Source organism: Amphibalanus amphitrite, unplaced genomic scaffold, assembly GCF_019059575.1.
Source record: "Amphibalanus amphitrite isolate SeventyFive unplaced genomic scaffold, NRLGWU_Aamphi_draft 000064F_arrow, whole genome shotgun sequence".
Classification (NCBI taxonomy): domain Eukaryota; kingdom Metazoa; phylum Arthropoda; class Thecostraca; order Balanomorpha; family Balanidae; genus Amphibalanus; species Amphibalanus amphitrite.
Genome location: NW_024881560.1, coordinates 1,207,796 through 1,223,251, shown reverse-complemented (window position 1 = coordinate 1,223,251; position 15,456 = coordinate 1,207,796). Strand labels below are relative to the sequence as shown.

The 15,456-nt window shown below is 50.8% G+C and overlaps 1 protein-coding gene across 1 annotated transcript in view; it reads left to right on the top strand.

Moving 5' to 3' along the window:
• The first annotated feature begins 818 nt into the window (after window positions 1-818).
• Window positions 819-15,456, top strand: part of LOC122378724 (serine/threonine-protein kinase 11-interacting protein-like) — a 32,938-nt gene continuing 18,300 nt past the window's right edge. Inside the window, exons 1-14 of the mRNA XM_043360165.1 lie at window positions 819-913; window positions 3,231-4,062; window positions 4,230-4,423; window positions 5,726-5,936; window positions 6,792-6,965; window positions 7,650-7,808; window positions 8,698-8,937; window positions 9,305-9,432; window positions 9,739-9,867; window positions 10,260-10,404; window positions 10,855-10,966; window positions 11,338-11,435; window positions 14,289-14,405; window positions 14,772-14,937. Of these exons, the coding sequence (XP_043216100.1) occupies window positions 3,324-4,062; window positions 4,230-4,423; window positions 5,726-5,936; window positions 6,792-6,965; window positions 7,650-7,808; window positions 8,698-8,937; window positions 9,305-9,432; window positions 9,739-9,867; window positions 10,260-10,404; window positions 10,855-10,966; window positions 11,338-11,435; window positions 14,289-14,405; window positions 14,772-14,937 (2,612 nt within the window). The 5' untranslated portion in view covers window positions 819-913; window positions 3,231-3,323. The remainder of the gene's footprint in view (window positions 914-3,230; window positions 4,063-4,229; window positions 4,424-5,725; window positions 5,937-6,791; window positions 6,966-7,649; window positions 7,809-8,697; window positions 8,938-9,304; window positions 9,433-9,738; window positions 9,868-10,259; window positions 10,405-10,854; window positions 10,967-11,337; window positions 11,436-14,288; window positions 14,406-14,771; window positions 14,938-15,456) is intronic.

The window sequence follows — 15,456 nt, the reverse complement described above, 5'->3', positions numbered from 1 at the left end:
GCTTCAGCAACACCTCATTTTCATTTCTCTCTTTTCCCCTTTCTTTCCCTTCTTGAGCTATATGCGACCATGTCAGGCGCAAATAGGAAATATGAGTTGCGACACATTTTTAATCGCCATGCTGTGCACAGTTGAGCGATTCGCTATGGGAAAACGGCATTCAATTGAAGAAGGAACGTCGATTCAGGATAAAAAAGGTGCATCATCCTAATGTGCATCGCTTTTCATCAGAGACTAGAGAGGGCCCAAACACACACGTTTTGGATAAGAAACTCGTCATTTTTATTTAAACTCACCTGAAACGTCCCACCAGAAACATCGACGACCGGAAAATAATCTAATTTGATAACCAAAGTATGGCTGACCTTTTGACGATATTTTTACCCCGTTTTCTCCTGCCAGTTTTTCTGTAGGGAGGTAGGTCGCAAATCGGAAAGGGTCGCTAATTAGGCACCTTACCCTACCCGACTACAGCGCCACCTTCCCACTTATCCACAGCGCCGCCAAGCGACCGCAGCCCCAAAAGCAGGCCTGCAGTTTCGTTGTCTTTTGAATTACGCATATATATTTGATTGAATTGATAACAGGCTCCAGAGGGGATAAAAATAACAAATACAAAAAATAAAAATCAGTTATCGCTTTATAGTATAGATTCTTTGAGAAATATACGTACGTGAAAGCAACGTGAAAGTAGTGTTTTACGTGACGTAATTTGTGAAACCTTCGATTTCGCAAGCAAGTTTACTCAAGAGTTTACTGTTTTTCTAGACCTTGACGTGGCGTCCGTGGCGTCAGTGTGTTTGGTGTGTTTTTGTCCGCTGCAGTGTGTGGTGACTGGTGAGGTCACTACCTGCGCCGAGTGCGTCGCATTGTTGAAATTTTTTCTCGTTTTTCGTTCTGTCATAAATGGGAGGTGAGATATGTATATCATAGGACTGAAAAATTTCGGGGGAAGGGATCAGAATCAGTACCTATATTGTTTCTGGAGCCGACAGTTGCATTAGTTTTTATGGCGCTGTTCTTGAGTCTTCTCTCAGGATGTTCACCTCTTTGTGAAATTTTAAGTGTTTGTTACATATTGCTAAAGCATTAGAGCTAGCTTTGAAATGTTGAGATTCGTGCTTAATTCAAGATCAGCTAAGAAAAACAATATTTAAAGTAATCATAATGAATTGTGGAAAGTCTATGGAGCTGGAGGTCATCTAGGTCAAGGCCAGAGCCAGACTGCAGCTAAAACGTGGCATGTGCATGCCCGAGGTGCACTCAGATCAGTGGGAGTGCACGCACACCTGGCAGGTAGGAGTGCACGGCCGCACATGCCCGGTAGGTATGCAGCGCTTCAAGTTCCAACTTACAGTTACATGCCCAGCGCCAGCACAAGCACAATGCTATTAAGCATTTTCACGAAACTTTCGAAACAGCCATTGCAACTGCAATTAGTGTCTCAGGACTGAAAGTGACATATTTTAGCTTAGTCATTTATTTTTTCATAGATAACCTAATTGTCACATACTGTCTGGGGATTAAAGGTCTGATCGTCAATCATGTCGCAATTGCTATGCATATGTAATGACAGAAATTGTAGGTAGTAGGTTGTGGTTTTATGGCCTTGGTAGGTTGTAGGTTGTAGGCTGTATGTTGGTAGGTTATAGGTTGGTAGGTAAGGCAAGGTCAGGCTAGATTATGTTTTTTTTTCTTGTATTTGTGCCACATCAACATGTAAGCATCATATTTGGATTCAGGATGTCAAATAATGTAAGAATATGCAAAATTTATGCTTGAAAAGTGAATTGGACTTTTTCTTAACATTTACCTATTATTTCACATGTCATGTGTCTAATCTAAAAAAGTCTGGAAACAGAAACCTACCCACTAGCACACACCAAATTGCTTTTCTTGCCAGACATTGCTATGATAAAAAGTTTGTAAGTCATTGGGCATCTGGTCTTTGGGTCAGGGCTATGGAATCCATGAGACTGAGACCCTTACTATTGTTTTAACAGTCCAATAAACCTTTTCTATTGACTGTTATCTATATGTTTATGTTTCTTACATTTGAAGATAATTTTGTTCAAGATAAACACTGGTATAGTAGGTTCAATAGCCAAATTAAAGGAATAGACAAAAATTATGTTTTAGAGCTTATTTATTTATTAGGGTAGACATCAGCTTATAGGTACCCAGCTTATACCTCAGTCCTCATAGGGGTTTGTTTCATTGGACATTGGTCCTGGCTTTCCATCAAAGCACTTGAAATGGCATTTGAATTTTGAAACAACATGTTTTTGTCAAACAGATTGATCGTGTTTTGTTCAGTAATATTCTTTCACTGAGACTGAGACACCTGCTGCTCTGGCTTGGGGCAGGCGCCCTGTTATCAGATCACACTTGTTAGCGAGCAAATACGTTTCTGTAGATATCTGTATAGGAAGACGGCCGGCGCTCGGAGCGCGGCGGTCCGCCGCGCCGCGCGCACATTTGTCAATTGTGTCATCCAGCCCCTGTACTGGTTCTCATGCCCACGCGTTGTGTTCCACGAGGACTGAGACGGGACGGGAGCCCGACAGTGTACATACAACGGGACTCCGCCGGTGCGACACGGCCCGGTGTCATACCTACGACGTGGCCGACGCGGCCTCACGTGAACGACGTGGCCGACGCGGTCTCACGTCAGCGATGTGCCGAGAACGACAAATTGCGCTGCATCTGTGACCGCCGTCTTTTACCCGTTTTAACCGTTTCGCTATCAATCAAGAATAGACTTTTACTTATATGAACAAAATTTTATAGTCCTTCGGTTGACGAAAGAGAACGAGTAGGAGAAAGATTGAACGATTACGAGCACGCACGAACATTCCGTATCGAACGGGTGAACTGAACGATTCTCACGAACAACACTGTAGTGTGTTATGACTAATATGATATGCCAGCTCCAACCCTAAGATAGGTAGCTTACTTGAAAAAAGTATTTAAACCTTGTCTTACCTGAACCAATCAGCCATCACCTACACAATACCTATCTAATTATCTCAGCTTCTTTTTATACATGGTGGTCATGTGACAGGGTTCTTAGTCAAATAATGCCCACAACAACAGCAGCTTGACTTTAGTCTTTAGTTTAGTATGTTTCTCACTGTGGGATATAATGTCACAGACTGCAGCTCCCAATGTTATTGCTTTTCCTTTTTTGGCAGCTAGCATAGGTTATTACCATCTTAACTCTGTTTCAGTGACAAAGCACCCATCAAAGGGCCTTGAGATCCGATGTTCCACACCGTAGGCTGCCTGTCTCCAAGTGTGAACCGACACCCGGCTCGGGAAGGATGTCCAGCACCGACCAGGCTCTGATCCGGGAGACGGCGGCCGCGCTGCGCCACTGCTGCGACCGCATCCTCAACGACGGCGCGGTGCTGACGCTGTCGGCGCCGGCGCTGCGCGTGCTGCACGCCCACTTCAGCTCTCTGTTCCCGGCGCCGGTGCGCGGAGAGTTCGCGCCGGCCACCGCCTCCTCCCTGGTGGCCACCGAGACGCTGCACGAGCTGCAGTTCCTGCGCGACCTGGCGCAGCTGACCAGCGCGCTGTGCGTGACGGCCGGCTCGCCGCCCGCCGAGAGTCCCGTGCCGCTGGGCGACTTCAGCCGGCTGGAGCGGCTGCGGCTGCTGGATGTGCCCGTCTGCTGGGTGGAGGGCCTGCAGGCGCGCCGGCCGTACCTGCGCGCGCTGCGCTGTGACGGCGGCGCCGACTCGCTGTGGCAGCTGCTGGCTGCCTGTGGCGCCGACCAGAGCTCTCCGTTCCTCTGGGAGGAGCTGACCGAGCTCTGTGTGACCCGCTGCCGGCTGACGGCCGTCGACAGGGACGCGCTCCGGCTGACGCCCCACCTCACCGACCTGGACCTGAGCCACAACCGAGTCGCGGTGTGTGACGGCCTGGAGTGCCTGGCTGGCCTGCAGCGGCTGAACCTGACGGCTAACACGCTCACCGCCGTGCCTGTGCTCTCTATGCCGGCCCATCTGGCGCTCCGCTGGCTCAGCCTGCGCGGAAACAAACTCGAGGCTCTGGAAGGTGAGTATACTTGAGAAAATGCATTGTTTCGTATGCGATACATACTTTCCTAAATTACCTATATGGTTGTTGATAGGCAATATCACCTGTTTGCTCATTGCACAGTCGATTTTTTCAAACCAGCGCCGTTTGATGCGTAGTGACCGTTGTCCGCGGCGCTTTGCCAGGCCTGGAGGACATGGTATCCCTGGAGCACCTGGACCTCAGCTACAACCTGCTGATGAGCCACGGCGTGCTGCAGCCTCTGCTGGAGCTGCGTCGGTTGAGGAACCTCCAGCTGAGCGGAAACCCGCTGTGCTGCCTGAGCGACCACCGGCGCCGCACGGCGCGTCACCTGCACCACAACTGCCTCACCGGACAGGTATGGTGACGGCTCACGGTTTGGTGTGTTCTGTTGAGTAGTGAATATTGGGATGCCTGAGAATATCTATTTAACCCTCGCCCGTAAACGGCGATCTGCCACCTTCGCCCATGCAGGGGGGGGGGGGGTTGGTGCGACCCCCCCCCCCCTTGGCGTTTGAAAACGGAGCGTCGTAGAGCTTAGCGGAAAAGACCAACGAATTGCTCTCGCCGAGATCTCGCGATTGGTGGTATATTTTTTGGTCCTAGGTCAACATTTGACCTACTTTTGACCGGTCAAAGGTCAAATTTTCGGAAAAATATACTTTTTTCAACTTTCCGCGGCGATTGCGGCAAAACGGTGGGAGATATCGACTTGAAACCTTCACTATCGTGTTCCTTGATCAATTCTCTATCGTTTGGTATGTATTTCGTTTCCCTAGCTCTAAAAATGGCGCGTTGGGAGCGCCGGAAGTCGGCAAGGTCACAGTCGGCGGCAGAAATTCGAAAATCAAAATTTAAATTTTTGAAATCTGATTGTATTTTTGGATTTGGGAGGTCCATTTGCTCCCTATAGAAGCTAATATTGCTGCATATTCCCATTGAGGTGACAAGAATTAGCAAAATAATGGTTCGGGCGCTTTTCAAAAATAGTACCGGACGCTGTTCCTCTTGTGACGTCATAGCTCCGTGACCTGACCTGACCCGGTCAAGTTTCTTATACCATATGATAGCCAATACTTGCCCCAACATACATGGGAAGTTTCATCACGATCCATCAACCGATGTCCGTACCACCGGCAGGAAACCTCGGGCGTTGGCACTCAGTTTGTGAAAATCCGGCCGGAGGCTGTTCCCTTTGTGACGTCATAACTCCGTGACCTGACATGACCCGGTCAATTTTTTTTTATCAAAAGATATGCAAGGTTTGCCCCATAAGGTACCCAAAATTTGGCGGCGCTGCGCGCCGCCGTTTTTGCACTATTTCCGAAAAGCCTCAGGGGGGGGGGGGTTGCACCAACCCCTTCCCCCCCTACATGGGCGAGGGTTAATCATTGAATGAATGGTTTGCTGCGCTGGTTAAGCTTATTTTTATGTTTATTATACAACAGAATCGCTTCAGTGTAAGCCTTATGTTTGCTGGCATCGTAATTTGTAAATCAGGTACCGGCCTGTGCTGCGATGTTTTTGCCTGTTTACTGAGTGTATATTTTAAGAATTACTCTGCTGCCATTGTACCGATCTTAGAAACTGCAGAAATCGTGGTCCACATAGGCCTTTCCGTTGTACAATCGTCTCTATCGCTGTTTCTCTCCATTGGCAGCTGCTGCTGGACGGCCGCCGCCTGCAGAGCTCGGAGGTGCCGCGCCGGCCCGACCCGCCGGCCTCGCGGCCCGTGCTGCGGCCCAGCTCGAGCACGGCCTCGGCCGGGCCGCCGCCGTCGCCTGCGGCCGCGGCCCGGCTCGGCCGCCCGCCGGGCCAGCCCGGTAGGCGGGTCCGCTCAGCCGCCGGCTCCATCGGAACGGGGGACAAGGGTGAGCTCTCTTGACACATGATTCCCTTCTATTGGTGTTGGGGAATACGGCTATCATCAGTACATGAGGGCATAAGACATCGGGGTCTGTATTGTTGTCCAACGCCCGCTTAGCGGCTTTGTGATTTCAAGGCGGCTTGGGTCGCTGCGCTATCTCGGTCGGTATTTGGACCGTTGCGTGTCCGCCTGTTTGGAAATGTCGCTGGATGGTGCTCCCACTTAGTTGGTCACTGGACTCTGCTCGTCTTCGTATTTATGCCTACCACCATGGCCTTTACGTTACGCGGAAATGCCTAGCTGGCTCTGGGCTGGGGCGGAAAGTCGGAGCTGACGGATGTGTTACGGCATGCGGGCGGGTCAATAGCTGTTCAATACCTACGTTATGGAAATTACTTCTGATGGCTAGGCTTAAGCTTTGCGCTATATCGGCTGGTGCTGGATGTGAATGGGAAGGCATCTGTGTCAGTATTATTCATTCGCTCAACGGAGATGAAGTTAACATAAAAATTGGCGTCACCAGCAGCTGCTATATGAGCGCATATTTTTGCCATCATTTGATTGTGGAAGTCTGCATTGTCCGCAATTGGTGACATTGCACGGTGACGACTGACATAGGGCGCCTATAACCTCTGAAATCTGGTAAGTGGTAGCCCCCAAATCTCAAATACTCCTCAGCATCGCGACTAACCCTTGGTCTGCGTCTCCAGCTGACTACTCCGTCCCTCTGACCCTCCGTCCCTCTGACTCTCCGTCCCTCTGACCCTCCGTCCGCGACTTACCCCCCCCCCCCCAACTGATCCGTCCCTCTGCGGCTGACCCTCCGTCCCTCTGCCCTCTCCCTCCGCCCTCCCGACAGCGTCCAACGGCGACACGCCGCGCGCGGGCCGGCGCCGCTCGAAGCGCCGCTCTCGTGTCAACATGGCCGACATCTCGGATATGGACTCGACTGCCAGCCTGACGGGCGGCCTGGCCTCCAGCCTGGAGGGCGTCACCGAGGCGGCCGACACCTGCGGCGGCGCAGCAGAGAGCGGTGAGGAGCGCGCGCTCTATGCCCCTCTCTCTCTCTCTCTCTCTCTCTCTCTCTCTCCTCTCTCTCTCTCTCTCTCTCTCTCTCTCTCTCTCTCTCTCTCTCTCTCTCTCTCTCTCTCTCTCTCTCTCTCTCTCTCTCTCTCTCTCTCTCTCTCTCTCTCTCTCTCTCTCTCTCTCTCTCTCTCTCTCTCTCTCTCTCTCTCTCTCTCTCTCTCTCTCTCTCTTCTCTCTCTCTCTCTCTCTCTCTCTCTCTCTCTCTCTCTCTCTCTCTCTCTCTCTCTCTCTCTCTCTCTCTCTCTTTTGCCGTTAAGATTCATGAGTGGTACGTGCCTCGCTGAAGATTTATAATGCGCGATAACGCGCTTGAGATCATGCGTTACACTCGCTTTGTTGGTCAAGTGTTAGGAGGAACAGGATTTGGAATTGGGTGACAATTTGTTGGAGAAGGGAGGAGATATTCAGTCGGTGATGGTTAAATGGTACGCAAGAGAACAACGGAAATCTCGGGTTGATTGTCAGCTGACTAGTAATTTTATAGCGAGGGTGTTAAATGCACAATGCACACTGGCCAATGCACATAACTTGAAGCCGTCGTCATCCAGTGAATAATCAATTCCGTAGTCGTCCTGTTCTGTTCGTTCCCCTTTTAATCTCCCCTCATCTCCCGCGCCCGTCTCGTTGACAGAGCTGCCGTCGCACCTGGTGACCCGGGAGCGCATTGAGTCGCTGCGCCAGCAGATGGGAGCCGACTGGCTGCACAGCCGCGGTGGAGCGCGCGTCCAGGAGCTGCTCGGCCTGCCGGCGCAGCCGCCGCCCACCTTCAGTGTGGGCAGCGTGCCTATCGGTGAGACAACGGGGGGGGGGGGGAGGGGGACGGGAGACGGAAAGGATTATGAAGGGCACAGGACCTGTTAGAGGAAAACGGCTAAAAATGGAGAATTGAAAAGGGTGGAAAGGAAGGTAGAGCGCAATGAGTAAAAGAAACGGAGAAGACGTGAAGAAATAGGTAAGGTAAGTCGAGCGGTATGATTAGGACAGAGATGATGGCCAGCAAATAATTTGCGACGATGCAGCAAAATCCCTGAGTGCCTGGGAAGGGGTACTTTTAATGGAAAACAAACCCGAAACGATGGAGTGAGGTAGTGATTTGAGTCTGTCAGGGCTGTTGAAGAAGCTGAAATGGGACTGAGGTGTGTGAGACAGCCGTCAGCTGCTCCCAGCGGACGAGACTGGGATGCTTACTGACTCATACGATGACCAAACCACGTTATCTTTGTGGGAAGCGTTAAGTATTTGTTTTGTTTTTGACACATGCCGTTATCAGGATTATGTGTGCTGGTCGGCGGAACGGTCGGTGGTTTTGCGCGTGACGTAAGGTGTGCTCGTTGTGAAACTAGGTTACGATGTGGGTCGGGATGTGTCATCCTCGTCATAGCCTCATTTGTGATAGGAGTTGTGTTTATCATCACCGTATGCTATTTGTGGTCCAGCATTGCAGATAACTAATTGTTAAGATAGGTATCTGCAAATATAACTATCTTATATCTATAAGTAGTCTGTTGAAATTGCGTAATAGTCATTGACCATCCATTACTGATGCATTTGCTAAGTATTTCTTCGGGTGGCTCACCAGTTTTCAATTCCCCGGTGTTCTGCCCTGTTTCCCTTATCATCACCCTCATCCTCTATTCCCTCTCTATTCCCTCTCGCTGACCACCCCCTCCCTCCCGCAGAGAGCCCCGCCTCCCGGGCGGTGAACGGTACCGGTAGCGCGGGCGCCACGCCACCAAGCGCCGCCCGCAGCACGCCACCGGGAGCCGACCGGCCGCCGGCGCCGCCTGCCGCCGACGGAGCGGCCGCCGCTTCGGAGCCGCCGCCGGAGCCCAGCCTGTACCCGAGCAGGGAGGCCCGCGCCGGCCGCTCCTGGGAGCACGACTCCAGCCAGGAGGAGGAGGAGGAGGAGGAGGAGGAGGGTAAGTCTGATGTGTTGACGATCATTTTGTCCGATGGATGCTTTGCCTTTTGATGTTTGCGAATTTTAAAGTCTGCTTGCATGTTTGGAGGCTCAGAAGACAATTTTCAACAGTGAACGCAGTGTAGAATATGGATAAGGTATTACAGGGTTATTCAGGTTCAGAGGCATGCGCTATGTTTTAACGTCATTTCATAGCAAGGGTTGGAAGACGTCTTGCTTCGACCAATATGAAACTCAAACTGAAGGTTTTTATCATACAATAGAATCACCAAAAAGGCTCAACCCGTCGACTCGTGACTGTAATAACTACGCGAGTTGTGCTCCTAACGACCGCTCTACATCTCCCTGTTCGCTGGATCCTGCAGAGGAGGTGGTGTGTCTGGTGGTGGCTGAGCGTCTGGTGCGGGCCGGAGTCCAGGAGGACGTCATGCTCACCGTCACGGCCACCGCCGTCAAGGAGAAGGAGCTCGACGCCGGCAGGACCGTGGCAGAGGTCAGGGGGGCCGGGAGAATGGGGATGGCCTAGACTGGTCTGAAGGAATGGGGAATGTTGGAGGTGATTGTAATTAGGGTTGTGGGCTAGGTAGTGGGAATGATAAAGTAGATGTGATTGGTGGTTCGTGCTTGCTCTTAGAAATGATTTGCTCTCTTCTCTTGTGCATTTTCATGAATTTATGGGATGCAATTTACTGAACCGTGTTTGGTGTGGCGATCTTATAAGCTATTTCATCGACTGGTAGCTTGATTGAAGCGAAGCACACCGGTTCCCTCAGCTGACCAGTCCCCTCCCCTCTCTCAGTGGGACCTGCGCTGTGTGGAGGCGTGCCACGTGACCAAAATGGAGCCCCTCACAGTGCAGCTCAACTTTGACACGGTCAAGAAGGAGAAACGGGAGCGAAACTACACCATGGAGCAGAGCGAGTGGGAGGTACGCGGCGAATCAGGGAACGGCCGGATGTCCGGGCCTGACGGTGAATGGATGCTGCTCGGAACGAGTGGGGGGGGGGAGGGGGGAAGTTCTTCTTCGTTTAAACGGATGCTGTCAAAGAAAAATGATTTTGTTAGGTCGTTTTATTTATGACAGGCCATTTTGACTGATTACACAAGATGCGTGTAGTCAAATTGAAAACAAATATGTCGCCGTCCCTGACCGTCCCTGGTGATCCATGACTGCCCTGATCGCCTTTGAGTACCTCCCCTGACTTTCCTTGACCTCCCCACACCACCTTTACCGTCCCTGACCTCCCCACACCACCTTTACCGTCCCCGACCTCCCCACACCACCTTTTACCGTCCCTGACCGCCCCTATCGGTCCACAGGAGCTGAGCTCAGCGCTGCTTCCCATCATCGAGGCGCGGCTGGCCTCTGAGCTGGCCGCTAACGCCCTCCAGTGTATGAAATGCGCCGCCGAGTTCTCAGACGCCTTGGCCAAGACGACGGCCGCCCACCGAGACGTAAAGGCGGGTCAGTCGGGGGCGGGGCGCTGGGTGAAGGAACAGAGAAAGTTACGGTGATAGACTACGAGAAGGGAGAGGATGGTAGACTTACAACTTTCGGGAATATTTAAGCTGGTAGGAGGGTTATGGGACGAAAGGTAACGTTGTGGGATTGGTGAACTGTTGGGTCGGAAGGACGGAACCTTCACTTAGTGGATATTTCGTTGTCATCAGATACTGGCGAAATATGTATAAGAATGCCCGGCAGCTGTAGGGTAGGACGTGGTAACCGTGATTTTTGCGACGCGAGTGACGGAGGGCTTGTGATATTGATTCGTGTAAGGGGTTCTAAATGGTAAATGAAATTTCGTGAAAAGTACTCTGGTTTAATTTTTCCAGGTGCTTCCATTTTAACCCGGCGCCCAACACTTACCTATCTCTTACCTTGATTTTATGTTTTAACCTCGTCTGCCGCCAGGACGAACGAAGCACGTGCAGACGTGTCCCAACTGCGGCTCCAACATGATCATCCGCGCTGAGAGGGTGTCGCACCCTAACGCCGAGGTGGCTCCGTCGCCCGGATCGCTGCCGTGAGTTTGAATAGGGCGCGGTCGGGGTAGGAGGGACAGAAACCATCGGGTGTGGGGCTGGGGAGGTCAGTGCAATCAATGCAACCAAGATTACTGCAACCACAGCTATATTGGTTATGATGAGAAGGAATTATAACCATTTGCAAGTAAACGTCTATTCGCGTTCAGGCACTAGCGATGTAGACTTTTATTTACAAATGCCAGAACAAGTTTGAAATGCATTGGGACATTGTGTTAACTATAATCCGATGAAGGTTTTATCGTGTGTTATGTTCCGTGTATCCCTTACTGGAAAAGCTTGTTGCTGTCATAACTGTACGCCTTTCACCAGCGCGGTAACCTGGGAGTCATGTGACTGTCTGCTTTTTCAGGAAGGTGGTTCCCAAGAGGCCGCCGCTGAAGAAGCGGCTCAGCAGCAAGAAGCTAGTGGCCAGCACACCGCGACATATGATGGATGAGAAAGCCGAAGGTACAGTCCACAGCAGAAGTAATGTGTGGTTTCAGTCATGGGTATGTTCTGCTTCTGAAGCCTAGGAACGATTAGCCAGACTGCAACGAGACTTTAAATGTAGCTTACATGTATCTTCACCCTTGCAGCTACAACTTTATCTATTTATGTCTTCTTTTCAATCAGTCCGCATTTAAAAATCGTCGGTCAAAGCCATCCGTTGAGATTGGTAAAACCACACATTACTTTAGCGGTGGGCTGTACGTACATACAAAGGGCAAGGGTTATTGAAGCGGTCAGCGTAGGCCAAGTGCATTGACGCCCATATTTGGTATTTTCCCCTGATTCTTGTTGATTAAATGGTTGTCACTAGGGTTACCCGCGTGCTCCGCAACGCGAAGAAGGGTTAATTTAGACCCGTGGGTATTGGGTTGGTCTGTGTCGATTTGGTTGGTATCCACTTCGTTCGATTGCTTTTTGACGGCCAAACATTTTGTAGTGAAACAAAAAAGATCCATCGCATCGAGGTGCCCGTTTCGTATTATCATGCGTTCTACTTAAGAATGATTCGAAAACTGGCGTGAAGTCTTTTGAGGGCCATCGATGAATTTCGCTAAAAATGACAATGTAATGATTTGGAACATTTACATTTTTAAGAATACTGTTGCTCATCATGCAAAAATAAAGACTGAACCTTGGACAGAATTGAATGCTCTTTCCATCGGTGCCATTTTTATTGCCAGAAATATCAGAGCATTGAGCAAAACCCGTGTGATTAATAAAGTGGCACAAAATAGACAAACACCATTTTCTCCCGTGATTTGTACCACCTTGATTTGGATCAATCAGCTTTTCACAATTTTCCCATGAGAGGCGGTACATTTCTCTTGCCAACAGGCGCTGTTCCAACTCGCTCCGTTTAATGGTCACCTAAAAATAAAATCAATTCCAAAATCCGTCAAAAACCGCAATTTTTCAATCAAAGTACCCTCACGGGTGCACGTGGCACGTGCCATCCCCTGTACTGCATATCATTCGATAACCCGTTCAATTATCTACATGATGCTGTTTTCCCCGTGCCGATCCGGCCCACGGTTACCGAGATATTGCACGGGGACTGGACCCGTGTCGGCCAAAATTAGCCGTTTTCGCCCGATTTCGCACGCCGATTTATACATGTAAAGTCTATGACGCGAATTTGCACTTTTTGAGCACGTGCCACGCGCTCCCTACCAATCCGATCGAGCTGAGACCCCTCAAAGGCACGTCGCGCATCTTTGATCTATAAGTTGTACAAATTTCACCGGGCTAGGTGCAACGGTCTGGCCTGTAGTCCACGCAAAGCACCACCAAGTCGGGACCTCGGTAACGGACAGACGCACCCTCCTCAAATAGTAATATAGACAAGCGGCTGCGCCACTTGCTTTGCTGCGTGGTAGGAAAAATTGCGGCACCAGCCAATTTGCTTTCGAATGGTGTTTGATTCATGTCGATGTGTCGTCTAGAAGCATAGATATGGACGGAAATGTGAAGATAATTTAAAAAAGAACTGTTCTGAGGGCGTTGTTGGATGAAATTTGGGTGATACGGGGTCAAGACGGGTCAAAGGGGTCAGCCCCGGTCACTTTGGGTCAGGCCAGGTCACATAGGTCACCTCTCGTCCGCTGGGATCAGCCCGGGCCACTGTTCTGCTTTTGTCTCCACCACTACCCCTACCCCTACCACTACCCCTACCACTACCCCTACCCTACCACTACCCCTACCACTACCCCTACCACTACCCCTACCACTACCCCTACCACTACCCCTACCACTACCCCTACCACTACCCCTACCACTACCCCTACCCCTACCCCTACCCCTACCCCTACCACTACATCTACCCCTACCACTACTACTACCCATACTCCTACCCCTACCACTACCCCTACCCCTACTACTACTCCTACCACTACCCCTACCCCTACCCCTACCACTACACTACCCCTACCACTACCCCTACCACTACCCCATACCCCTACCCCTACCAACACCGCTGGGTCATGTAAGGTCACATAATAATTCGTGCCATTCCATTGCCCTTACTCGATTTTGTCGGAAATGGCGCTTTGTGGCATATGTGGCGCATTGCGGCAAACGCGGCGCATCTGTACCTTTCGTTCGAGCATGCATCTTGGCACCAAATTGCACCCATATCGGACTATATTTGACAAAACTGTGCAATTTGCAACGAAGATGGAGCCTTGGGACAAATGTGACGCATTGCGGCAAACGCGGTGCATTTGTAAATACTTATGAAAACTGCACCCATTTAGCAACAATCAACACATTTTTCGCCACTTTTTATTCAAATTAATAACTAATTGCCGATCCGCCAATGCGAGGCACCCGCCACCGATCGTCATGCATTTAACTCACAAAGTTTGTCGACCCCGGCTCTCAATGAAGATCTACGAACCGAGCAAAATTTCATTGGCGTTCTTCCAGCGCGCCCCACGCGCGAACCGTGCACCCCAGCGAGTCGGAACCCAGAAAAGGCGCTGACCCGCTCTGTCACCTATAAGGTGTGCAAATTTCAACCCCCTACGATATACCGTCTGCCCTGTAGGCCGGCTAAATTGAACCCACTACACGGCGTGGCGGACAGACAAACAAACAAACAGATGGATCCTGTTTAAATAGTAAGATAGATGATGTTGGATGTGACGTAACTGTAATGCACTTTCAATCCTCTCAGCTTTCATATTGATGTCTGGGAGACATTGCATCTAATTAAACCCTGCAAAAAATCAAGCATCAGTTCTGCAGTCGCAATAGCCGATATTGTCCCCACATCTCCCTCTCTGTGACCGTGGACTGTCCGTGCCCCACCAGCCGCCCTGCTGGGCTCGACTCCGACTGGCGCGGAGGCGGCGGACGCCGAGCACGTCAGCTCAGAGACCTCCTCCAACCACACCCGGCCAGCGACTGGCACCGACTCGTCCGTCTCAGGTTAGAGCGGGCATAGTCCTGTCGGGTGTCGCTAGGATGTGAGGTCTGTCCAGATATCCAGTCTTTGCATGTCAGATATTCGGCATGCCAGAAGTGCCTTGGGAGTTGCCACCGAGGATGTGTTTGTGCAGGTTGCTCTGACATTGATTGTAGTCTGGAGTGGATGTAGTGCTTAGACGTTTCTTGACAGAAGGAACCAATTATGAGGCAGTATAACTTTGCACTACCTAGTATTCATGAAAAGTAAAGCAGCGCTTTTAGTTGACCCTAAACTGTCGTGTCATCTACTACATGTATTACACAGATGCCGCAGACGGCTCTGTGCTTTAACGCCTCACTGACCCCTCCCCGCGTCCGTCTCCACAGTGGTGACGCCCGAGCCGGAGCCTGTGGTACGCCCGGGTGGCCGCCAGACGGGGCACACCACCCCGGAGAGGGCCGACTCGGTGCCCGTGCGGTCCGACAGCGATGTGGAGGTGATCAGCAATCCCAGCGAGAGCAGCATCGACGTCATCATGGACTCGACGACACGGTGAGGACTGGGGTCGTGGTGTAAGGTCTTTTTGTGACGGTGGAGAGGGGGTTGGTTGGGATGGCGGGCTGAGGGGTGGTGATAGGCAAAGGGCAGGGGAAGGTTAGGGAAGGGATTGTGCCTGGGAGATGAATACAGAACGGAGGGGAAGTTCGTGACGTTTTGTGAAAAATGTGATGGCTTTGTTTTGATGGCGTTAAGAGTTTCCCTTTTCTTGTGCCGATCGTTACTGCTTTTTGTTCGCTGAAGTTGAATTAGGTATGGCTTTTTGTGTAATCGAAACACAAATCGAGACGCTCGTCAGTGACAAACATACCTTACTGGCTGGTTCAACACCACTGGGCCCAATCTCACCAAGTGCGGTAAACTCATTTTGCGGTAAACTACCCCAAAACGAATCTCACCACTGCCGTAATTTTTGAAGTTACCGCATCGAAATAACCCCATGGGATAGCTTCGGTTTTACCGCAAATTCTTCATGTGCGCAGCTGCTCACGGCCCGAAAGCAAGTAAACAAAC